General features: G+C 44.5%; 1 protein-coding gene across 12 annotated transcripts in view; it reads right to left on the bottom strand.

Moving 5' to 3' along the window:
* LOC142563987 (uncharacterized) overlaps positions 1 to 24,915 on the bottom strand; it is a 128,325-nt gene that overhangs the window by 90,892 nt on the left and 12,518 nt on the right. For 11 of the 12 annotated variants that reach the window (XM_075674757.1, XM_075674756.1, XM_075674752.1 and 8 more), the window contains exons 4-6: positions 13,552 to 13,627; positions 5,380 to 5,474; positions 1,570 to 1,748 (exon numbers count right to left, since the gene is read on the bottom strand). In XM_075674757.1, the coding sequence (XP_075530872.1) occupies positions 1,570 to 1,748; positions 5,380 to 5,474; positions 13,552 to 13,627 (350 nt within the window). Of the gene's footprint in view, positions 1 to 1,569; positions 1,749 to 5,338; positions 5,475 to 13,551; positions 13,628 to 24,915 lie in introns of those variants that run through there. The other variant, XM_075674764.1, reaches the window with a different exon arrangement.

The following is a 24,915-nucleotide window of genomic DNA, read 5'->3' as shown; positions in this document are numbered from 1 at the left end:
TAATTGCGGCATCGCGATAAACTCGGCATGTCTTTGCAGTCGGCACTTCTATGCTGATAGGGCAAACACAGAAAACAGGAAGATGGGTGGTGCGCCAACCTAAGCCAAAGGAACCATTGCCTAAGCACAAGTACTACAGCACATGGAGAAAGCTACGGCAGCTAGGCTCGAAGTTCGTACGAGGCAGCTATATTGAAATGTTGATGGCAATATGGTAACGCAGATTTAGGGTCGTACTAGATTATAACGCACACGCAATTTCGGGACCCGTTTTATCAGAAAGAAAGTGCGCATTAGAGTAGAGTAAATACGGTATATCGAACTTGCAAAAAAAAACTAATTAGTTTGATATATTGTGCAATTAGATATGAAACTTTTAAAGAAAGCTATAATATAAAAACATGCACCAATTGTTAACGCACATTATTCCCGAAATGGAGTCAAATGTGGCTCGCTGTGTCACAAAATACTCCTGAATCTTCTTCTGCTTCTATATTTTTCCCTGCCTGGGAAACACTCATTTTCTTTTACGTGGTCCAAAGAGCATCTGCTGTCACAGCCTTTCAGGTTAGCAAAGAAGCGCCAGGACAGGGTGAGCTTACGCATCAAGTGGGAGCAGGTGGGTGCAGGATCAGCGTTGTGGGCCACACTGTTCTCTTCACAATTCACAGTGTTGACTGTGAAGTCCTCATTCTCGAGCTCTCCCACGGCAGTGGCACCTTAGTCCGCAGACACACACTTGTTAACCGTTGACCCATAAATGGCTTCAGGAAGTGCTGACAAATCGCTCCAGGCTTCATTGAAACTGGCGACGTTTTGGAGCACTCGTCAGACGACTTTTGAAATGCTTTTCACAGTCGTCAGCGCGAATGTAGAGGAAGCCAGCGCGATAGAAGCTGTCTTGAATCATTTCCTTGTTAATGTCAGCGCGGTGATATGTCAGATTTCTTTTCACTCTGCACTCTGCTCAATAATTTCCTATGCCACGGTTAACGGCAGATTCTGTCACTTCACACTAACCATCACCCACAAACAAAGGCAATGCGTGGTAAAACTACAAAACAAGACAGTGACACAAGCTCTATAGGCCAAAAATGCGTAGTAAAGGATCTATGGTCGTGTGAGTGAGCGCAGGCCCATGGCATTCCATGGCAAGTGCTGTGGGGCAGACCAGAATCATTTATTCGGGGGGGGGGGGGGGGGGTGCAGACTAAACCACTTCTTCTGAGGGGGTGTTGGCAGCTGCCCACTCACCCGGCCACCACGCGGGAAAGCCAACTTCAGGGGTAGTTTTGCACTGCTTGCAGTTGGACAAGTCGGCAGTGGCAGCTATTTGTGCTCGGTGTAACCACACTTTTTGCTATATATTTTCATTGTAACATTGCAGTGTTCTGAAATTGTTGCATATAAGTGAAAATTCCATGTGCACAAGTTCAACATAGTCGGGTTCAACGGTTACAAAAATACAGTTTCAAAAGAATACTTTATCAGGCTAAGCTGATTTAGTATTACTCTTTGGTAATCTCCTCTTTAGAAGGCTATGTAATATTAGGCTGATCCCATATTTACCTTTCCTTCCATAGGGATTGGTATTTCCTACTAAGTAGCTCATATTCATGCGATAGGTGCTCCACCATGATACTGATGCCATTGGTCAATTCTGTCGCCGTCATGTTGCTGAAGTCGTACTTGTCGCACAGTTGGCCGGCAAGTCTCCGCAGATACTCCACGAGCCGCCTATGCTCCTCCTGGTGGGAAGTGGGACAGGCAACGGTTTTACCGCACAGTCTACAGAAGGCCAACGAACACAAGAAACAAAACACGCACTGAATTATATAACTTGGTGGTTTTGCTCCTCCTTAAGAGGGTCCTCACTAGGCATCATTGCAAATTTTGGTTATGCAATGGAAGTTGTAGGCCACCATCTAAAGAGCATTTTCGCACAAAGAATATAATTCTAAAAAATTAAACTGTCTTATTATCATACCGCAAGAAGGCGAGCGTCAATGTCAATAGACACTGTCCCCCTTTGTCGACTGGCATTTGCAAGGGGCCTTCCTTTTGTGCCTTCTCCTAAACCAAGGCCGAGGGACTGCATCATGCTGAGAGCATTTAAACATTTTTTTTTATTCTCTTCCTTTTCCTTGCTGAGCTTCCAGCCAGCATTGCACATCCTGCATTGGATGATTAACCGAAGTACCACGGTGGTGTCGGTGACGCAGCAGTGCATCTTCCGCAGAAGCATTTTTGTGTGTGTGTGTGACCTCGACTCTCTCAAGATGCGGCTCACTTTAGAGAAAGGGCGTGCAGCCTTCCGTTTGAAATTCTGACTGTTTTTGCAACATGCAGTAATTTCATACTGCAATCTACATGCCGCACTGGTCTGTTCACAATGTCCAAGCCTGGTGTGGGGCCTGGTAAGGAAGCCAGAGAATAACATATATAAATGATGGCTTCCACTTATGCTTTCCCTTTTAAAAGCATGCCGGTGTTGTCAAAACAACGGCGCAGGCATACCTTACTACACTGCACCTGCTAGACCGTTGCAGAAAAGGCTCGGATTTCAGCAGCAGTGCCAATGAAAAGACACAGACTACATAGACCGTGCCAGTAGAAAACAGGTGAGATTACATGTGACTAAGAAAAAAAAACCGGTGACTTACTGAACCAAGTGCATGCCGGGGATGGCAATTAGAGTCATAACTTCAGTATTTAACACTAAGTGACCATTCCTGCAGAAACTTTATGTAGTTCACATTTCTCACTCTTACTGGTACAGCGTTATTAGTGCATCAGCAATCAGTGTTGCGGGCATGGATGCGAAGTTTTAAGAGGAGACTATGCAGACAGAAAAATTCTATCTTCAATATTTCTGTTCGCTTCTCAAAGAAACCACTACATATTCAGACACCTTGAATAAAAGGCTTTCTATTGTGCTACAACATAGGAGGCTTTTGAAGCAGGTAAACAGTCCCTTTGCGAACGCCTGCCTTGTTAGTGTCAACTCGACACTCTCAGGACACACAGAGTTTTACACAAGGGACGGGTCTCAATACTCAACCATAGACGGCTAAGTTGATCATGAAGTGAACAGTGGCCAATTTAAGTCTCGTTTCAATTCTGACTAAGCCAGCATAGAAAACAGTGTTGTGGAGGCAACATTGAAGCCGACAATGATGCGCGCTTCTTTGCTGTCTAATAAAATGGTGGCGCAGTAGCTTGTTCAAGAGTTCGGCAGGAAGTTTTGTCTGCTTGAAGCTCGCGCTTCAGAAAACATCATGTTTTCCTGTTGGCTTTGACGAGACACCAAAGAGAGAAATTATTTTAGCTGTATTAGTAAACTACCCTACTGCAGCACCAAAAAAGCCCCTTGCTACGACAGGCGACTTGGTGAACAGTGTTCGGCCATTGTGGGAATGGATCCTTCCCCTATTTCACATTAGTTCGTTCATTTTTTAGCGCCATGCATGAGTGCAGTAAAACCTTGACACCGTGAATTTCAAATAATTCGACCCTGACAGGATCGACAAAATTTACTGAGTTCTCCAGCGCGTCAAATTGAAAGAGATGCATAAGAAATTTGCCGAGGATTACGATACTCCCCACTATGCATTTTCATTTCGCGTTATAATGGATGGCACGAACAATCTGTCTCATGCAGCATGTTGCAAGCGAAGTGAAGTGCGGTGTGATTGCCTCGTTAATCGGGAGATCACGAGAGGTGGCGCGTGGGTGATGCGTGGGCGTGATTCACAGCAGCCGCCGCAGACAGACCTCCGCTCATGCAGTGCTTTGTTTAAATACAGATGACACACGCTACTCCGGCACCATCTCGTAGCCATCATCGCTGCAAACACCGTCTTGTGCGGCACTACACTTTTCTTGTAATGCTTTTGCCATACTCTACCCTTTCATTTTCAACCTTACGGTTCCGCTGCACCCTCCTCCTCTGCTTTCCTCCTTGCACACTCTTCCCTGTCACTGTCTTTCATGCCCCACTGTGCTCCACATTTACTCTTTCCTCATTTGCTGTGCTCATTCGCTCAGTTACGAGGGATGCCGACGCTCGCTGCAGGAACGGGCACCTAAGAGCTGTGCTCTAACATGTCAACACACACCATCAATTAATTTCGCAGTATTTGCCAGAATCTAACACAAACCACAATGAAATGCGAACCCACAATCTACGCCTCTGCTGCACAGAACTAACGTAGAAATTAGATTAAAGCCACTGAACAAAGTAGAAATCTAATGCGCACCCAGGTCTTTAGCAAGAAAAATATGTTCCACAATGATGGCCATCTTTTTTTTTTTAAGTCACTTTCGTCGCAGTACACTTGTGTTATGCAGTAAAGCGTACAAATGCAGTTGTGGTTTCGTATTCGGTTGCACCGTGCATGCAATTTACGACCCAATTTTGCTGGGAAAAAAGAAATACAATCACGTAAACACTGCAATCAGACACCGTTAGCTGTGGTTATAGCATCAAAAATCTCAAGGGGAGGTCGGAAATATATGTTTTCGACACGAGATGACGTGTATTCGACACATTCAATGTCGCCTAAGCTCAGCCGAGACAGACATTGCCACTAAAGGGGTTGCTATTGGGGTATCCATAGTGGTCAGGCGCATGCATGCTGACTAGGTAAGCTCCAATTACACAGCAAAGGCCAATTTTAGGATTGAAATAATAAAAAAGCTATCGGCGACTGCTTGTTTACACGAAAGGTTAGAATTCTATATAATGAAATTTCGATACAACAAAGCAAACTGCCAATTTTACCGTATTCATTATACAAGATTTGACTGTATACACCTACCTTGTCACCAACGCACACGCCCTGGCTGTGCCCGAATTAATTTGTGAAAACATCCGTTGACTGGTTGCATCATCTACACAGAAGTTGGTTAAACTAAGATGTTATGGCAAGTTTTGTTTTTTACCTGACCTATGGCACGACAAGCTTATCGATAATTCTTATTGCTCACATCTAATTTTCTTACATGACCGACCCCGAAGTGTGCATGGGAAGGATGCAGAAATTCAAGAACTTCTTATGAACTACGATTCAGGGAACTTCGATGTTGATTATTAGGTGTCTTCAAAAGTCAATGACGGTAAAAAAGAGGCCACGTTGCCTGAAGAGCACTATCCATCGTAACTAAGGTCATTTCTTATTACGTCTGAATTTTTTTGTGTGTGAATATTACAATGAGGAACTTTTGTAAGATATTTACAACAAATCGGCAAAAAAAAGAGCACTAGAATAAAAAGTCTGCAAACGTGTTACTCAATCAGAAATCAAACAGGCTGCACTCTTGAAAAACACACGGCTACCAGAGGGATCAGAGAGGCTGATGATGACATCCCACACAGACCTTCTTCTGCCTGCACTCATCCTCCAACGCTTCCCGCTGAGCCAGGAGTTCGCAGTGCTCGTTGGCTAGCAGGGACATTCGGTGGACGTTGGCATCTGCACAGCAGAGAATAACTCCATCAGGCACTGCGTATAGAACGTTTCATTGAGGACGCTGCCATTCTGCAATCACAGTGCCATCGTCTGGTGCCATGCTGGCATGGGATGAGGCGAGGGAGGGTGCGCGACAAACATGCTGCGGACGAGTGGCAAGTTTTGGGGTTTTCCAGAAAGGTGTCAAGTTTTAAGAAGTAGAAAACTCCTTGGCACATCGTTACTAAGCTCTGAGCTTCGATGTAGCTGCAATATCGAATGCAACAGGCCTAAAGGCACTGCCATGGCTCTGCCTGCAATCAAAATAAGAGGCGAGCCAAGTCCGAACATTGTCGATACGTAACCCACCTGCAGCATGTTATTACCGTATATCACTCAGGTGATAACAATCAGAGGTGCCTCTGTGTGCCATGCTGTGTGGCACATTAATTAGAGAAGCTCCGAGGAATCACGTTTTGCTAGCTTTCGTACTCCTAAAATTTTCACAGTACAATTTTCAAAGTATTGTTTACCTGCCGACCAGTCATCAAGCTGTACGAAATAAAGAAACTGCAATGTAACTCGACCAGAATGGCTGTTAACATGCACAAAGAGACCTGATGACAGTGGCCACAAATATGCCATGATCAACCGGATGCAAGCGAGGTGCTGAAATAATATTTGCACTCTTAGGTCTTGAGCGGTCCCTGTGCAAGGGCACCTAACTGAATCAAGATATGAAAAACGAACAACCACTCTTTTCAATAGCAACTTTATTTCTGAAGTAAAACGGCACACATGGTGCAGCGTTGCCCAGACAGCTTGCTGGCTAGATTCGGAAATGTGGGGGGAGCTCGTGTGAACTAGGGGTGGCCAGCACACAATAGGCATGCCATTGGTTGCAGAACAAAAAAGAACCCACTTTCAATTTTTAGCTGGCACATCATGTTTTCGTATGACACCCAAGGACAACTCCCACTAGGACGTTGCCTGTCAAGCATGATAATCTTGGAACACATTTTAATTGAATGAACGTGCTTGTACGAAGAAACAGTAGACTTCGTCTATTTGCAATCACTGAACGACACATGTTTTTCGGTCACCAGGAACTCGTGATTCACAGGACTTCCAAGATGAATATGAGGTGTCCCCAAGGGACTATGACAATGACAACCCAATAGACCAGATATCCGACGGTCATCCCAATGAGGTCCGAGCGTCAATATCCATAGTGCATTCTAGGATATCAGCTGGACATCCTGATACGATATGAACGCCAATGTCCTGCGCAGAACATTGATGGATATCTGCTGGTTAACATCCGAACATTCAAATCCGACATAGGTGGTTCTGTGGACAAACAAGTTTAGAAGAGCTAATTACTTTTATCCAGTGGATATCCAATGAACATCATTACTATAGGATATCCAACACGGGAAATTGCTGGGAGCTATACTCACTAAAACAATCAAATGTTGATACACTATGCTCAACGTTTCTCTCTTCTTCCCAATGGTTTACTGTGCAGTAATATTTTTTCACTATGCAAATACAGCTCACTACCCATGCTAGGGCAGGTAACCCACGGCGCCGCAAATGTATGGGTGGTAATATAGCCTGCGCTTTGTCATTTAAGATAATGCAAGGAACTTATTTCTACAGTCAGCACCAAAAGTATGTCATATATGTCCATGTGTTGTTGTTCTCTGTGGAGTTGCAGCACCGTGCCTCCGTGCTTCCAAACTACACCGGTACGCAATGAAAAGGAGCACAACAAAGTAGTCTGGACTTCCGACAATGGCGGCACAAAGAGTGATCGGCTACGCTATCCATTTATCTACAGCCCCCACGCTTTGGTATGGCCATTCGTATTCTTGACAACATTGAATCTGGAAATTAATTAATTTATTTATTTGCCTCGTGTCGATGCCATAGCAGGCAGGCATGTGATTGAATGTCGGATTTGTACAATGAAGAAAGGAGCATGTACACATGCATAAAGATATCTGAATATGTGCAGGTGTAACAAACCATTTAAATGTACACATTTACAATAATAATTGTGCCCACATCCTATAACTGAAAAAATACGAAGTAGCATGTTCAGTACACTTGTTAGAATGAACGGAAAGTGAAGTGATCGTAACGAAATTTGCATGCTCTATATGTTTGACCATCTGTTGTAACGCACTCACCAAAACAGCCGATCGTCACAACATAATCAACATTAAATCCGAGACAGATAAATCATTGCAATGAGGTCAGAAGTGCTCGTGGATCCATGTTGTGTTCTAGGGCGATTTGTCACATGAAATTGTCGTAATACAGTCAATGACCAATTTTTTGGACCCCTTCGCAGCCATGAACACCATATAGCTGTATGAAATTCCAGATGCAAAAGGCCATCGCCGTCCAATTTTCCAGACTCTATCCTGCAACTGCAGGTCCAAAACAGGAATAATCAAAGGCACAGGCCACCACTATTTTAATTATCTTGCAGCCTCAAACTAGTGCTCTCGCACGCCAATCTGCTGGCAGTCGTAGCCATCACCACAGCAGCGTGTTTTCATTGAAAGAATTCACCGCTGTCAGCAGCAGCACTGACTCTGCCTTTGTAATCTTTGCCAATGGGTTCGATGTGAGGAAAGCATGACGCATCGCACAGCTTTGCCGCAGTAAAGCGGTGTTGCGAGGTGAAGCTTATGCAATGTATTGCAGTGAAGCATGCCGAGAGTAGAAAGGGGCAACTGTCACAGGACGCAATACATATACTCAGGAGACATATACAGTCAACGACTGATTTTTTGGACCCTCTAGGGAACGTAAAAACGTCCAAAAATTCAGGCAGTCCAAAAAGATGAATGCATGCAAAAAAACGCACTTTTTTTTCTTTTTTTTTCTCGAATCTAGAGGTAAAGGGCAAAGTACCAGGCTTCCGAAACCCTGCCAAAGCATCAATGAAGGTGCTATAAAAAGAGGCGTTCAAAAACTCTGTATGCAGTCGACTGCCGGTTTAATATGTACATGTGCATCATCGGGCAGCCAGTGTTATTGCTGCATTGGCTTGAAGAACTTGTTGATTGTTGTTTGGACGGCGTTCCGGTTGCATGCGATCATATTCGCCTCGATCTGAGCAAGGGTTACGTCAGCACTGTACACCGATGAAAGAGTCAACAGTGCTCGCGTCAACTCGGCGCTTATAGGAGGCGCAGGCATTGGCTCCTCATTTTCAACATCGGAGTCTTCTGAATCTCCCACAACCTGACGGACTATTCCCTCGTCAGTCAGTTCTGCGCAGAAGTTGAGCTCGTTGTCAGCGTCAACAGAGTGTTCAAAAGTTATTTCCGTGGGTATGGTAATGCTTTCCGCGCTTCGATGCCATCGGCGAGGACGACGAAGACAGAGTGGGGACCATCGAAGGCAAGTGAAATCCTCAAGTTGCAAACAGTGGAGTTCGCTGACGAGCGTCGAAGCACCTAGGCCTAGCGTCGCAGAGCACACTTGACACAACAGCACAACCACACACCACGCTAGCCCAATGCTAGCCAAAACGTGGCCTGCGCAAACAAATGAAATAGTGCCGCTCCGGAAACTCCGCCAGAGGCGGAAGTGCGACCACTGCGGTGATGAACATAGCCAGCGTGGCCAGATGAAATCGGTGTGTGATGGCTAGATTCGGCTAGTTGTGGTTCAAAGCAGTGATATGCTTCAGCTGCAAGTAGATTTCCTTCGCAAGGGCGCTGCGCGAGGAGCCAAAGGACCTTCCGTCGCGTCAAAAAGTCCGGAAAATTGGATGGCGAGGGGTTCGAGTGTCCGAAACTTCAGATGTCCTTATGCATTGATTCTATGGGGCTCGTGGCGGCGCCGCGAAGACATCCGAAATATCAGGCATGTCCGAAAATTTGGGCGTCCGAAAATTCAGTCGACTGTACTGTCTCCTGTCACAGTACAAGCAGTGATATGCCTAATAAATATACTGGCAGGTCTTCAGAGCTATTTCAGAGATGCCTGTGGCAATTTGAGCCCTTAAGGGCAGTAAAAGGCATGCATTCATTTTTTCAAACATTTAAGCATCCCCAAGGGAGTCTGAAAAATCCGACATTGACTGTATTATGAAGATGATGCCATGCATGCAGATAGCGTGCTTTGCTCGCATGTCAAGTATAGAAGCGAGCTTGTTGTTCACTGTTGTGGGAAAGCTGTGGCCATGTATTTGCTACAGCCGTGCCGACTACCTGCAGCCTGAAGTCATTGTCATGCCTAACATCGAAGTGCACGAGGCACATAATTGTTATAATAGGTATTTTGAAAAGTGCCATGCACCACGGTAAAATCATGTATGGACATTTTGAACAAAGCAGGACAAGTTTAGTTTGTGCACCGGCCGTCTGTACATTTATTTAGCTCTGCTCAATTATTGTTGTGTGTATGAGGCTTGGCGGAGATTAGATTTTTCTGCTTTGTGCTGAAATATGTATTTGTAAGCTGAAAAAAATGTTTTCCTTATTTTCTTGAGTACATTCAACGTGTGTGACTGCACGATTCATCCATTGCAGCACTTTTCTCTTGAAACTTGCAAACTTTAAGAAGGCATCAGTGCATCTGATGTTTCAAACGCACATTGACTGAGGAATCACCGAAAAGCAAGCAGCTTGTTGAAGACAGCCCTACGGCATTTTCTAGAGCATTTGGATAACCCGAGTTTGCTGAACTCCTTTTCGTAAATGTTGCATAACCTGCGCAGAAGCCAAGGCCTACGCCACCCGAACAACATTTATGTTAGGCAGAATGGCTGCACCTGCTTAAAAGTAATGCGGTATCCAGAATTGCTGCGGAGGGACGTGCATATTTTGCTTAAAGTATTCGAAACAACATCTTGCACCCACCACTGCACTGTTCTTGCTCAAATTTTGCAGAAAGATCGCATTTTGGAGTCTACGTTGTTCAGTGCAACCCTCAGCACAGTTACTTGCCTGTTTTTTAAAGAAAATAATGATAAACTGTTTTTGTCTGTGAGAAGAATCGCTACTGTGAAGACGACGCTAGCACTGACTTGTGTAGCCGCCTGGCAGCTGCACAAAACATCTGTTCAGACAGGGGTTGCCGCAAGCTCCAGAGGGTGGGCAACAGGTGGCAGCGCTCCCTGACTGACTGCTTTCTGCAGCTGCTGGCAGGCAGCCACAAGTTTATGCGTGCAAAGGCAACTTCGTACTTTTTTTCTTAAAGACCGGGCAATTGACTGTGCCAACTGTTAGACACCAACGTGGACTCCAAAATCTGATCTTTCTGCAAAATTTGAGCAAGAAGAATGCAGAAGAATGCAAAATCCTTTTTCGAACACTCACAAAATATGCGGGTCTCTGCATGTTGCCTGTCACATGTTGCTCTTGTACCGTAAATAAATAAATAAATAAATAAATAAAGCTGTATGAAGATCTGTTCCTAGCTTTGCACCAGCACGATGGGTCTCTTAAAATTCGTGCTGTAATTGTTTGTGTGTTGCAGCCCTTAAACTGCGGTAAAAAAAAGAAACATGTATGGTGAATGTTGCAACAGCACTGACGTGCCGTGGACCTGAGAGACGGAAGACCAAATATGGTGCCAGTATACAAGGCGTCCCACGAACACCCGCGAATACACACAAAACTGCAGCTCGATTGGCCACTCGAGGCACTTTGCTTGTATTCACGGGTATCTTTTGCTTGTATTCACAAATATCTTTCACACTTGGAAAAATGCTTTTACGTAGCATGTATTTAGCAAGACAAAGCTGTATTGGGAGTTTTTCACATTGCTCTACCAATTCTCTCTGACACTTTTCACCTAATTATAATATTTTAGTAGTTGATTACTTATGACAAATTATGTAATTAGGCAGAATGGGAAAAATAATCTGAGTATCTCCAAGCGATGACAAACAATGTTACCTTGGTTCTGTCTAGCTACGTGGCATTTTTAAATCTTAGTGCATAATAGTTGGGACACCCTGTATATGCAATGAAAAAGTTGGCAGTCACTTTAGCATACGCCAAAGAGGATGAAGGCAAAAGCTTGCGTGTTCACAAGACATTTATTAAATTACCCGACATTCTCATTTGAGGGCATTGTTACTTCCTATTGTTTTCTCCGATCAAACGCTGTGAGTCGACTCACAGCGCCAATGTTCGTGGGTTTGACCATCAATTTTGGTAACAGTGATTTTTGATACCACTAAAGGTAGTGGGTTCAGTTGCCCTAATTAACCCTGTTTTAATTACCTATGCCTTATTTAACACCAAAAGTCCCGAGTTAAACTCCCAACAATGGCCGTGGGTTCGACCATCAATGGTGGCACCATCAAATTGGTGCCACTGAATTTTGGTCCAACGAAAAGTCAAGAGTTCGAGTGCCTTCATTAACTTTGCCTTAACCCCTTAAACATTTCGGACGACCCAGCTCATATTTGCCAAACTGTCCCAAAACCGTTTTGAACAAGTGCACCGCATCTGCTCGAGATCATATCTCCTTTCGAGTGTTTTGAACGAGGCACGCTCGTTTTCAGGCTATTGGTATCTCACTTTGCAGATGGCAGCACTTTGCAGGTGACTCGTTCTTGTTTTAACTGCCATTTCACATTTCTCTGGGGGGCAACTCATGTTTCAAAAAATGGCCTCCGGTTGAGGCGACGCATGTGCTGCTGCTCCGTCATCGTGGAAGAGAAGCCTTTCGCCACCGATTCAGACACCGAAGTTTACTTCGTTTCTGGAAGCAAAAGAGATAGCGATGACTTCGAAATTAGCAATTCATCAGATGGAGACGACTGCTCAGATGACACTGTTGCCAGCGAGCGTCGTTGGCGGCTCACTGACACTAATGCGATCCCCATGAAGCATCCTCGGTTGCCGTTTTCGGGAGTCCCCAGTACGGCGTTGTCAGAATGATAAAACTTTTCCAACTGCGCCCTTGCTCTGTTTCTTATCGTTGATTACCAGCAGGTAGCCGGCCTCATTTATCATGAGCAATAAAGTTTATTATGGTAATTTGACTTAGTATGTGCTTTAATTTCCTTTCCAACATCAAAAACTCGCCTTTTAGAAGGAAAATATTAGACATCAATTTTTTTTTTAAATCAGCAGATTGTGCATGGATTTTGTCAAAGTATATAAAACAGTTAAGGGGTTAACGCCAAAGGTTGTGGGTTTGACTCCTACCGATGGTCAAGTGACACCACCAATTTTGGTGCCATAATGCCGGACGGCCAATTTTCTGATAACACCAGACAAAGAATTTTTCTACCCATGAGCCACTTAAGGCTTTCCCCTTAATAAAAAAACATTGACATCACTCGGACAACCCATATTTCTCAAATATGCATATTATGGATGTCCCGCAGGCATATTGAAAGAGCAAATGGCCAGTTGTATGCATCTCTTGGAAATCCAAATATCCGGCTTTGACGTCCATGGGATCTTTGCTGGACAACCCTTTTGGTTGAGCCTTAAGCTCCCCGAATGTATGTAGCAAATTGAGCGGATATATGCGGATGTCCGCACAACATCCAAATGTCCACTAGCTGTTGTCCTTTGATTATCCAGTAACATTCATGGTCATTTGGGAAAGATACCACATTGCCTGAGGGATGCTAATTATCTTATTAAAATAATTAGCATGTATTATATCCTATGGCAGTTTTCAGAATATAAATTTTCAAGCATTCAGCAACATAGCGCCAACAGATAGCATTTGAATTTAAAGCCTGCTATAATGTGTTACTTATACAGAGATTAAGTTTATTGCACTTCAGAAAGACACCCAACACTAAAAGAACTAAACAGCTAACATACTTCTGCAATTTGTTGCTCAAGTTGTGTCCACCCTCTACAAGTAATCCAGCTGATGAATTCAATAGAATCATGACATCTACCACGCGAGATCGCAGATAAGTCCGTTTCTGTTAAAGTAGATTCCACCAGTGCAATTCGTGCCTCCATCCTAATGCTTGCAGTGAAGCTGTCCCAGCACTGTTGGAACTCCCGGCTGCAAATCAACTGGAATCTCAGTAAAAAAATCGAGATCTATGCAGCTGCTCTGCCCTTGAACAGAGCACCAGGGTCAGGCTCACCATTGTCGCCGCACGGAAGCTCCGTTTTCACCTTGGAGGCAGCCTGAGCAGCAGGTGCCTCCTCCGAGAGACTCCACTGCGAAGATTTGAATACATCAGGAAAGTGCTTGCATTTCTTCGGGCGTACGCACTGCTCAATAACGCAGCAACACAAAAGCTCGTGCAAACTGATTTCTGTGCCTGTCATACACTTGCAATACCAGTAGCGACTGCAAAAGCCTGCAGTCGTTTCGCATGCCAGTGCAGTTTAACCTCGCTATAAGGAAGTTGCGCCTGACACAGATCCCTTTGTTTCCGATAATCCGTTATATACATGTTTGCTATATCAAGGTGTCACTGTAATGTGGGCGCTGGCCACTTACAGAATGCATTAGTAAGCACATTTCTTGTATTGCCGTAACGCTTTCTGTTGCTTTCAGTTGCTATTATCAAGTTCTATGTTCACAAGCTTAATCGTGCAACATGAGAGATAAAAGTGGCACTTGGTCTTTTGGAGCAGTTTTTTGTAGCAGTTTTGGGGCCAAAAAAAAAAAAAAAACAGCAGTCCGGAGCAGAAATATAAGCTTTCGTAGCAGAAAAATTTGCCGTTTAGAGTAAGGAACAATGCTTTGGAGCAGTAACTTACTGCTCTCGTGCAAAGAGAAAGCTCAACATGCAATTAACGGAAAAAAATTCTGCATGAGTAGGTAGTTTCCAAAAAATTGTGTCATGATAAAGATGAAACTTTCATTCTTCAAATTGCCGCTCCATTTTCTTATTATTATATAGAAAAAATGAAGATAAAAGCAGATTTAACCCAAATTCACAGTTAAGTCAGCATTTCAATAAAGAGTTTATTCCTCTCAAGCTGTCATTGGCTTCGTTATCCCTTTCATCTGCCAAATTTACATCCATTCGTTGATGCGTACAGCCGCTCATTTCAAGAACGCCATTTTTTGTTGTTGTCCCTGCAGGCATAGATCATAGATGGAATAGCGTCTATGTTGTGCAGCTTGTGCATTCGTGTCCACTGGTCCCGTTCTTGCAATTTTTTTGTCCCCATGTCCGGGCCCCCTAATCGTAATGAAATGCGCCATGCACAAAGGCGTGTCGAGCAGCTGTACCCTTGCAGTTGTGTGTCACCATAATTATATAAAATAATTATTTCTAAACTACACACAGCAGGCGTAGAACACTTAATCCAAGGCCTATAGATACCACTAACTGATCACAAAGTGTCCGCAAGTATCTAGTACTTGTAGTATTGAGAAATATTGCACCACAGAAGTGCACAGTGACAAATAGGCATCAATAAATGCGAAAAATAAAGAACAGCACATTTCAGCCAACCAGCCGAAGTGTCTGTCCACCGCAATATGTCCGTCACCGATCGGTTTTTTGCACCCGCTCCGATTATTCGGACTTCTTCACCACGGCACTTCCGTGTTCTCTATAGACATTGGTGGAACCACAAAGGGAAGGGGATCCTGGGTGGCACCTTAGATATGCTCAAATACTTCAGCGCCAATGAAGTTTAAAGTGTTGCTCTGTTTTGTTCCGTCCGCTAGAATATTCGGAGCAGGTGCATGTCGGTGCAGGTGTGGCACAATACAAGCGATAAATGGCAATTTGGTGCAGCATTCAGCAGCACATCCTTCGCGCGCAGCACTTGCCTATCACTGGCTTGTTCGCCTTCTTCCTCTCTAAGGAATTCTTTTTTCTCTCTCTCGTGTGCCTTCGGAAGATTAAAGAATCAAGTCTTTTGTGTAACTGTGTTTGTTTTTCTCATGTAACATGTTAATTAGATTGCTTCTTCCCATTAAAGGGGCCCAGAACCAGCCCTCAGGCTTGGAGATAAAAGCAGTCCGTGGATAGAATACGCTGCTGTGGACATCTCCACCAAATTTTGCAGTCCAGCAGGGCATGTGGATCTCGCAAGCGGAGCGCCAAGTCCACTTTCTTGCAAATGCTTTTTTTGCAACAGAAGCCTGCTCTTCACTCTTTTCTGGTTAGTTTATTTCGTAATATAGCACATTCCAATATGCGGCTACTAGTGACCAATAACTGACATCTATCAAGAAGGGTGTTTGAATCAGTGTGTTTCTTCCTACTGTTACTGTGTATATTTAATGACGCAGTTTAATTAAGAGGCCAAAGTAAGTGAAAACATGTTTTCAAATTTCCCTAATATTGCATAGTTCCAGAAGAAGCGACTATCGTCTGCTCATGCTCGGCCACGGCTGCACATGTAGGAATTAAACTTTGGCCACCCTACTTATCGGTGTCGTAGCCATTGGATCTCGCTCATTTTGACTAGTTCTGAACGCTCAACTAGCCTCGAACCACGGAAAACTTAAAGTCATACCACATGCACGCTTGCCAGCATGCGCCGACTTCTTGCCCCTCCAGGTTAGACGCCTAGGCAGACTTTGCTTCGTAATGATTAAGCTATTGACAGCGCTTAAAAGTGCACAAGTTGGATGTGGCCACTATCCGTCGGTCAAGCTGGTGCAGGACAAAGCTGGTCCGCACCACATATCACGGCCAGACTGGAGCATATGAGCCTGCGCATACAGTCCAGCCCTGTCACGCAAAAAAAGCAAATGCTGTAGTTGCATGTAGCGGTGGTCTGTCTGCTACGCAGCGTAGATACCGCAGCTGCCGTGGGGTGCTGCGACGAGTCCGCTGGCTGAGCGCGATGCAGCTTGCCGAGGACAACCGCATCTGGCCTGTCTGGCTACGCTTGGCACGTCGTAGGCACCAAAATCAGAAATAGCGGCGTCTACGTCAGCATCCAAAATAAATTTTGAACTGCGCCTTATGTGACATTCAATAGGCAGAGCGTTGTGGGCACACCCATCTCTGCCATAGCTTTTACAGGGCAAGTGGTTAAAGAAGGAGTGGGAGCACCACGAGGTGGGTGTATTTTATTGCGAATAACTCCACTTCTGCTGAACGCACTGAACAACTTTTTGCAGCAAAGCATTTGCGAAATAGACTGATTTAACTTCAGGTGCACTTCTTGACTTCGAGAAAATGTGGCTCAGGGCCCCTATAGACATACATATCTTGCGAGGCAGGGCTCAAGAATACAAATGGCCAAAGAGGTTTTGGACCTGTCAATTCGCCAATCTGGAACAGGTTTGGTGCAGGCACATTATTGTGTGTTGTGCACTTCAATGTGAGCATTTTGTGGACTTTTAAAGCACAAGATGAGCTATTTCAAGCAGCTTGGCAAAGCTCCACTATGAGTGAAATACAAGGAGCTTAACAAAAGAATTCTTTACATGACTTTGCTTAAAGTTAGTTAATAACCCACCAGATAGTAAATGTAAACTTACTTTCCTAATCACTGCATATTTGCCAATTTTTCCCATTGACTACAGGGAAGAACAATTTCACAAGAATAAGAAAGAAAAAAAAAATTATTCAGTGGCTTTCTTTTCTTTGGCCACACCCAGTATCCTGGTCCTATACAATCACCAAACAATTTTTTTTTCACCTGCTCAATTATTCGGACTTCTTTGCAGCACTTGTTGGGCCCCATAGAGCCAATGTGTAATGGCAACCGGTATGTTAGATGCCAAACGATGATTTATTCGAATTCTCCAACTCAATCAAGCCAAAGGCATGATTTGTCATCACTGTCACGAACACAGTTTTTAACTGTTTCCAGTTTGACCAGCATTTTATGACCTCCTGGCCACTAAGGTTGACAAAACAGTGACTAAACCAAAACTCAATCCCTGACGCATTCTGCCACAGCAAAGGCTAAATTAGTGTGGTAAGGTAGCGCAGAAAATAGGGTAGCCAGAACTGAAAACTGAGTTATGATCATGACTGCCATTGGAAATTTGCAGTCAGGAAGTTTCACGAGAACAAGCACAGTGTCTGTCGCCCACAATGTCATCCCATGAGTGCACATGCAAAATAGATCTGGAACATTGCATGCGATTATTTAAAGTACGTTTGCTCATAAGGCACAAGTGAACTCTCCAAAATGTGTTGGTATAAGTAAACTGATGAGCTACATATTGAGCGGACTGTACGACTTATTCACTCGGCTAACTGCACCTTTTTTTGTTCTGACTGACGCATAAAAAGAGTGCCTGTAGGATGTCAAATCATCTTTGGCTGGCCAAAATAGTTCACAATAATGTAAAGCTTATAAACATGCATAATGCATTGAATAGTATAAAAAAAAGTTTCGTAATTTCCCGCAGGCAGAGTCGCAATGCCCTATGCAAAAACACACAAGGATGCCGCCGCTAAAACAGATTGCCTAGAATAGGACACGACTGCTAAACGCTAGCTAACACAGGGCTATGACTCTGTGGTTCCTACTGAACGTGCATGTCTTGCTAAATTTAGTGACTTTATTCAAATTTTCTGTTTTGGAGCAGAATGGCACAGCTTGAATGTGCGATGCAAGATGTCGCAATTAGCACAGTGCTTCCACCTCTGAATTTCAATGCCATGGTAACCATCCCGAGAAGCACACAAAGGATAAACGAGACCATTCACAAGAGATGTTTGAGTGATGATCCCACATGGGCCGAGAAAATTGCTGACACCTTTCACACAAACCGTAGTTGCATAGGAGCCCAGAGAAGGGCTTTGTTGCCGAAGTCTGTGACTGTAGAGGAAGACCGCCAATATTAACTAAAATTTAACTCACGAAACAAGCATGTGCATTCTTGACGTAAGCTACAAAACTTCCACCTGTCTTATTGCTTCCTACTGCAGAAAGTACAACACTCCTAGACATTTTCTGCACTAAACCAGATTGTATTTTTCATTTCATTAGGCAAACAGAAGAAAAAGTGATGGCAAGTGTGGATGACTGTCAGAAACGGCTGACGGGCCTATGTGCCCTTTGTCCCGCAAGGTACACGCTCGAGTCGAAGACCTGGCCCACGGCCCCTTCGTTAGCCGCGTACCGTCCTCCTCCCCCACTTTCTTTTTTCTCCTGCCACCTGTCGGGGCGTTGCCCTTTCCTTGCGCCTAAGGAATGCAATGGGATGCTGGTGGCTGACATAAGTACAGACGTGTGCAGGAACTTTTTGCTTGTGCAGGTGGTACACTTTCGGACCTCAATCGATGCGGTCGTCGAAGGATATGCGTGTTCGAGGCGGTGACTTGGTATCCGCAAGAATTGTGGGCACCCGTTTTGTAGGCTCATCATCGTTGTCGACCCAAGTCACCAGCCCAGCTTCAACATCTAGTCAGCTTCGATATGCGAGAACCAGCGGATGGACAATTTGTCTGCACAGAATTTTTTTCCATCTGTTTTTTATGTGTATAATTCCAACCGGAATAGTGTGCGCTGCGTGGCACCCACGTGATGAGTGTAAACTTCTATACGCGTAGTCTGCACCGATGGATGCGCCACTGGTGGCGGCCTTGCGCAGAACACACGGGTGAGGAGCCAGCCGCGAGCCGTAGTTTATTGTGTCGTTGACAGTGCTTCTCTGTCTTATTCACGTTTTCAGAGCAAAATGGGCAATGCCCTTCGCATGTGTGGGATGGCCAAAGCTTCAAAGAATGTCGGAGAAGAATTGTTGCCAGGTGGGGGGCTCAAATGCCAGCGAATACGTGCCAGCGATACGGCTCTGATCATTCCCCGCAAAGCTTCATCAGCGGGAGCAACGGTAGCAATGGATCGTCGTTTCGGTGGGAAATTTCTTGTTCTCATCCTTTCCTTTGTCGCGTCGGTGTTTTTTTCCACTCGATCATAGGCACATAAGCGACGAAGTTCGTCTGCCGTGCAGCATGCGGTTTAAAGGCATTTCGCTAAAGTTCAGAATGCTGTTTGCCGCTTATATTGTTTTCCGCTTCTTTACCGCGATGCGCTAGCTAGGCAGCAGGACTGCATGAGCGCATTGTGTTGCATGTTAAAGCTCCTGAAGTTTGCAAGAACTGAAATTGTTGGTTTTATGTGGCCCGGTAAATCCTCGCACCAGCTGTCGCGCACTTCATGTTTTCACATCTACTATTTTATGCGTGGCTTCACACATGTTTAAATGTTGCTAGTTGCTCAATGCATGACTCTTGTTCATACTATTGAGCTGCGAGGTTTTCATGCTGCCTCATTTGTAAAGGGTATAACTCACGCGGTGTCTTATCGGAATGATACCAAGCAAGTGCTTCTTTAACAGCTTTATTCTTTTCACCCGAGGGCATCTTAGATATTGTGGTTTTTTGGGAAATGTGTTTAGAAAACAGGCAGTTCAGGGCGAGAATTGCTGACAGTTGCTGCATATGGTATTTTTGTTCAATTTTTCGCTAAAAAGTTCACGTGACATTTGGGAAATCATAACACCTTGATGCTGTCTGAGCAGACTTCCCGCACCGAGTGATTTGTTTGTTTCACAACGTAGTCCCTTTTTGCATGTGAATTTCGTACTCAACCGAATTCTTTCTTATTATGCTTATACCGCAGAGGACTAAACCGGGCTTTGCCGCCAGTGCTCATCTACTTTGGCTGGCGCTGCCCTGCCTTTAAATATATCATGTGGCACCTCTCTCTAGTAATATAAAAAGAAAGTACTGAAAAGTTAATCAGACTTTAGCTTTGTACGTTTCCAAGCAGTTGCCTTGGGGAATTTAAAATTGGAAAAGCTGCAGCGGGAACGGCAGTTCATCGGTGTATGCAACAGAATTGCATCGGCGGTACAGCACTAACACGCGCTTTTATTAACCCTTGCGTTTGGTGACTTCGTTGACTAGTGTACGCGTTTCCATCAATAAATTCGCAATTACTCTTCTTGAGGCGACTTCGAGTGCACTTATTCGGCGATGTCACATGTATTCATCGGCAGAAAAATCACAACGGCATATGCAGACATCGCACCGTGCGGATTTGTTTGATGTAAGTCTGCACTAACGACGGGTGCTTATTATTGAGGTATAGAAGGAGCATTACGGCAAGGGTATAATCTAAAAAGAACGATCGAGACATCGCATTACTCAACAAAATTTATCGACTATTTATCATGAGCTCCACTTCACGTAAATGGGGTTCATGGCGTTTGGCTGCGGGACGCACCTAGCACGTATGTGGACCATGTTGTGCCAAATACCGGTAACATTGTGTTCATACCCGGTCTCGCAGAGGTCAGCTTCTTCCCTACAGCTGTCACCGCAGAAGAAGCAGTCTGGCGCCCGAACAAAGCAGAAATCACAGCCGCGAACTTCAGCCATCCATGCTGCAAAGGGTTGTCGTCTGCTACTGCTCCCGCACATACCGTTGGAAGCGCCTGCTAGATGGCTATCAGTGGCGCCTCCATAGGCGGTGCACGAGGCATATAAGGGTCACTTTTTTTTTTCTTTGTCATACATGTAATTGAGCGTGGTCCATCTTGTAGAATATTTTAGTTTTTGTTTCTCTCATGCAGAGCTCTTGTTATACTTTGTTTTTCCTGTAGCACGTCCCGATCTCTTTCTTTCTTTATATGATCTCTATCTGTTATTTTTATTAAATGCTTTTTTTCTGTTCTCGAATATGCAAGTGCGCGTGTTCGCTTCAAGTTTGTCATTCCTCCATGACATCGACACATGTGGACCCACACGGGTCGACCGTATAACCGCAAAATCATGATTAAGCACACGGAGGCTTTTAGGGCGTCACAGACAAAAGCGTCAAGTGGAAGCCTGCGGGTTTATGGCGAGGTGCTGTCACAAGATGGCGGGCCTAACCAAGTGAGTGACAATGATTCAATTTCAGTCGGCTACATGTACAAAGCTTTGGACCATGCCTTTTTATTTCCCCAAATTATTTTACAAATCCCCACAGCACCCTTGCCCCACCCTGTCATCATGCTGTGAAATACTGCAACAACGTCCTCCTCCATATTCTTGACACCTACTACGCTGCCACGCATGAAAACAATTACTGAACTGTAACACCGTGCAGCTTTACTGTAAAAAACAGAAACAATCTGCCCCATCTGGTGACACGTACGAGGCAGAGCCCCCCCCCCCCCCCCATGGCAAACATGCCTCTCATCTCTCCAGACGACTGCTTCATCGGCTTCCATTTGCATGTTTGTGGTGGGCCCAATGTGAACTTAGCTTTAAGGAAGCTTGTAGTTACAGTTGTGCAAATATTAAATGTTAAATACAAAACAAGCAGTCTTTGCTATTCCAGCCTTATTCTATTTCAAAATTCCCTGTTCGAAATACATAGTCCAATATTTGTCACTGTTCGACTCGTAAGAGCTGACAGCACTTACTAAAGCCTACAAAAACACCAATGCAAGGGAGTGACTGTTGCGAACGATTCTGCTGCAAGTGAGCTGTGGTTTGCTGCACTGGTTCTTCAATGAGTGAATAAAGTTCATAGCTTCTGAATAATTTCCAGCCATACAATGCAGATGCTTGGCCTCTAGGCAGCCTACAAATTCGTTATCTTGATTTAGGAACAGCAAGCTACTATTTGCCCATTTGGCTAACATCCCTACGTTTGCAAACATTTAAAACAATGTGCAACACTGCACTGGACACTAAACTCATTCCAGTATATGAGCCATTCTGCTCCGAAACACAAGTTCAAGCGAGTACAATACTTTTGCAGCAAATACAATCAACTTTGAGTTGTTTCTCACAAGCACATGACCAAACATTCAATTCTGAATTGCATTCTGTCTACCAAACAGCGTGAATAAGCCATGTTTATTTGCCCAACACATGGACTACATACACTATATAACATTTATATTTCATTGCTCAGTGGCTATGGTGTTAGGCTGCTGAGCACGAGGTCGCGGGATCGAATCCCGGCCACGGCGGCCGCATTTCGATGGGGGCGAAATGCGAAAACACCCGTGTACTTAGATTTAGGTGCACGTTAAAGAACCCCAGGTGGTCAAAATTTCCGGAGTCCCCCACTACGGCGTGCCTCATAATCAGAAAGTGGTTTTGGCACGTAAAACCCCATATATTATTAACATTTATATTTCACTTTGCATACAAATGGTAAAATATGCAGTATTTGATTCGATGGTCAAAGGTCATTTTCATCAAATATTTATATATGATTTAATTAGGAAGCTGCAATACTCCAACATCCATACTTTCAACGAGACCACCAAAAATGTGGCAAATATTCATCCCCTAAATCTGTGTTCCAAGCGTCATTCTTTCCCCCAAATTATTAAAGAGTGGAACGCCCTTCCCGACACTGTTGTCACCGCCCCTACTGATGTTTTCTCTGCGCTTTGGCAGCATTTGCGCATGAGTGCAACATGACTTCAATTGCTTTGATTGAGTGTGCCGCTGTCACCTGCTGGTTCCACTGTAATCTGTGTCCAGCGCTGCAATCAGATCAGACATATTTTTATGCTGTGCTTGTAACTTTTTGCATTTACCAATATTTAACACCCCCCTACGACAATGCCTCAGGGTGAATGTACAGGGTGTCTACCAAGTTGACATTTCCAAATTCCCTGAGTTTTCCCGGCTTTCCCTGAGTGCCTTTGCAAATTTCCCTGAGCGACACAGAACTATGTTTTATGTCAAGACGACCATGTCGCCTGATGCTGTTACTCTCCAGTAAGCAAATGAAAATTTTTTTTAAAAAAGAATGACTTAATCCAGTTTGAATACTGAGGAGTAGTGTTTATGTTATTCAAAAAGAGAATAAAAGGGAGGGGTTGGGAAAATGCACAGCAAATCAAATTTCTTCGATAAAAATTGCAAATCAAGTCGGACATTCTCAAATACGAATAAAAAGAAGATGCATACAGAAGCAAGTATTTTCGAATATAAGCTGTTTCTATCAATTAATAGAAAGCTCAGTGGTATGGGGCCCAAACTTTGTCATAATTGAGATTCTCTCACAACAGCAACTGGTGCGGAGGGCCCGGGAGACAGCAAGAGCCCTGGACTAAGGGCGTCTCCCACATAAGCAGGAAGACACCTACTTGTCCTATCTTTTTAATAAATGCTTTTCCTCCTCCTCCTCCTCCTGTCGCAAAAGCTCTTAAGTCAACCTCAACTGTCCGGCTCAGTGTTGTGCTTCACTGCTTTAAAAAGTTTATCTTGGTTTGTATGAGGGACACCTGCACCTCGGCGTCAGCCAAAACTTTGTGTTTTGAGCTCAAACTCTTTTAAAGCGGCCGCAGCCCACTTCCTTTCCAGTTCATTCCTCAATGCGCAAGTCCTTTCTGTTCTCATCCTCTTTCCACCACGTGTTCGCCCCACAGACCATTTGAAGCATCTTCTTGGTCCCTAGGGGCCACGAAAACATCCAAAAAATCGGCCAGTTGGAAAAAATTCACGCATGTCTTTTACTGCCCTTGGGCTCAAACCGCCACAGGCACATTCAAAAAAGCTCTGAAGGCCTACCGGTCCACTTATTAGACATATTGGTGCTCGTACTGTGACAGGAGATATCGGGTGCACGTGTGTATAATTGAGGAATACATAATGTGTCCCATGGCAATTGCCCCTTTTCAAGCTTGTTATGCTTCGCTGCAATACTCTTGCGTATGCCTTACGCAGTAACATTTCTGTACAGAGGCGAAGCTGACTTTCGGGAACCGGCGTTATGCAATGCGCAGTGCTTTCCGGGCTTCAAAGCCAATTGCAAGGACCACAAAGGCGGAGTCAATGCCATTGCTGACAGCGGTGAATTCTTTCAATGAAAAACACGTCGCCCAATGGCAAGAAGCTTAATAGGGAACATCTAAGCAGTTAGGCCTAGCGTTGCCGCAGTGGTGGCTGCGGCTTCCAGCGGATCTGCATGTGAGAGCGCTGGTTTGAGGTGGTGAGGTAATCAAAACGGCAGCGGTGGTGGCTTTGATTAATGCCGTTTAGCACCTGTGGTTATGGCAAAAAGGCCGTAAAATCGGACGGCGGCGGGTTGTTGCGTGCGAAATTTGAGACATTCTGATACAGCGATTCTATGGGTGGTGGTGCCGCGAAACCGTCCGAATTATCAGGCATCTGGAAAGTCGGTCATTGACTGTACACTGGCAACTCCAGCTGACGAAAGGCCATCAAAGACGATTTGTTGCGATTGCTGTCTGTTACTCGTGCCAGCTTGCCGCAACTTTCGTCCTCTTTCAACAAATTTACGGCTAATTTTCCCGATAAAAGGACAAATTCCCTGAGTTTTCCCCGAGTTTTTCCAGACTACTTAAAATCCCTGAGAATTTCCGGTTTTTCCAGTTGGTAGACACCCTGATGTAGGTATGTTAATAAATAAACAAGCAACATCTACAGCTACAGCAGGGCCTGTACCGCACTTCTGAAATGACTGTGCTTATGCATGCTGCCAAGTGCAATCGCTCTCCCACTGCAACTTGGTGTGAAAGCTTCTGCTTATGGTCACTTGAAAAGATTGTGCACATGATGTGAAAGGTACACCACGTATACCAGTTG

This window comes from Dermacentor variabilis, chromosome 11 (genome assembly GCF_050947875.1).
Source record: "Dermacentor variabilis isolate Ectoservices chromosome 11, ASM5094787v1, whole genome shotgun sequence".
In the NCBI taxonomy this organism is placed as follows: Eukaryota; Metazoa; Arthropoda; class Arachnida; order Ixodida; family Ixodidae; genus Dermacentor; species Dermacentor variabilis.
Note: the sequence above shows the minus strand (reverse complement) of the source record. Positions and strands in the feature narration are given on the sequence as shown.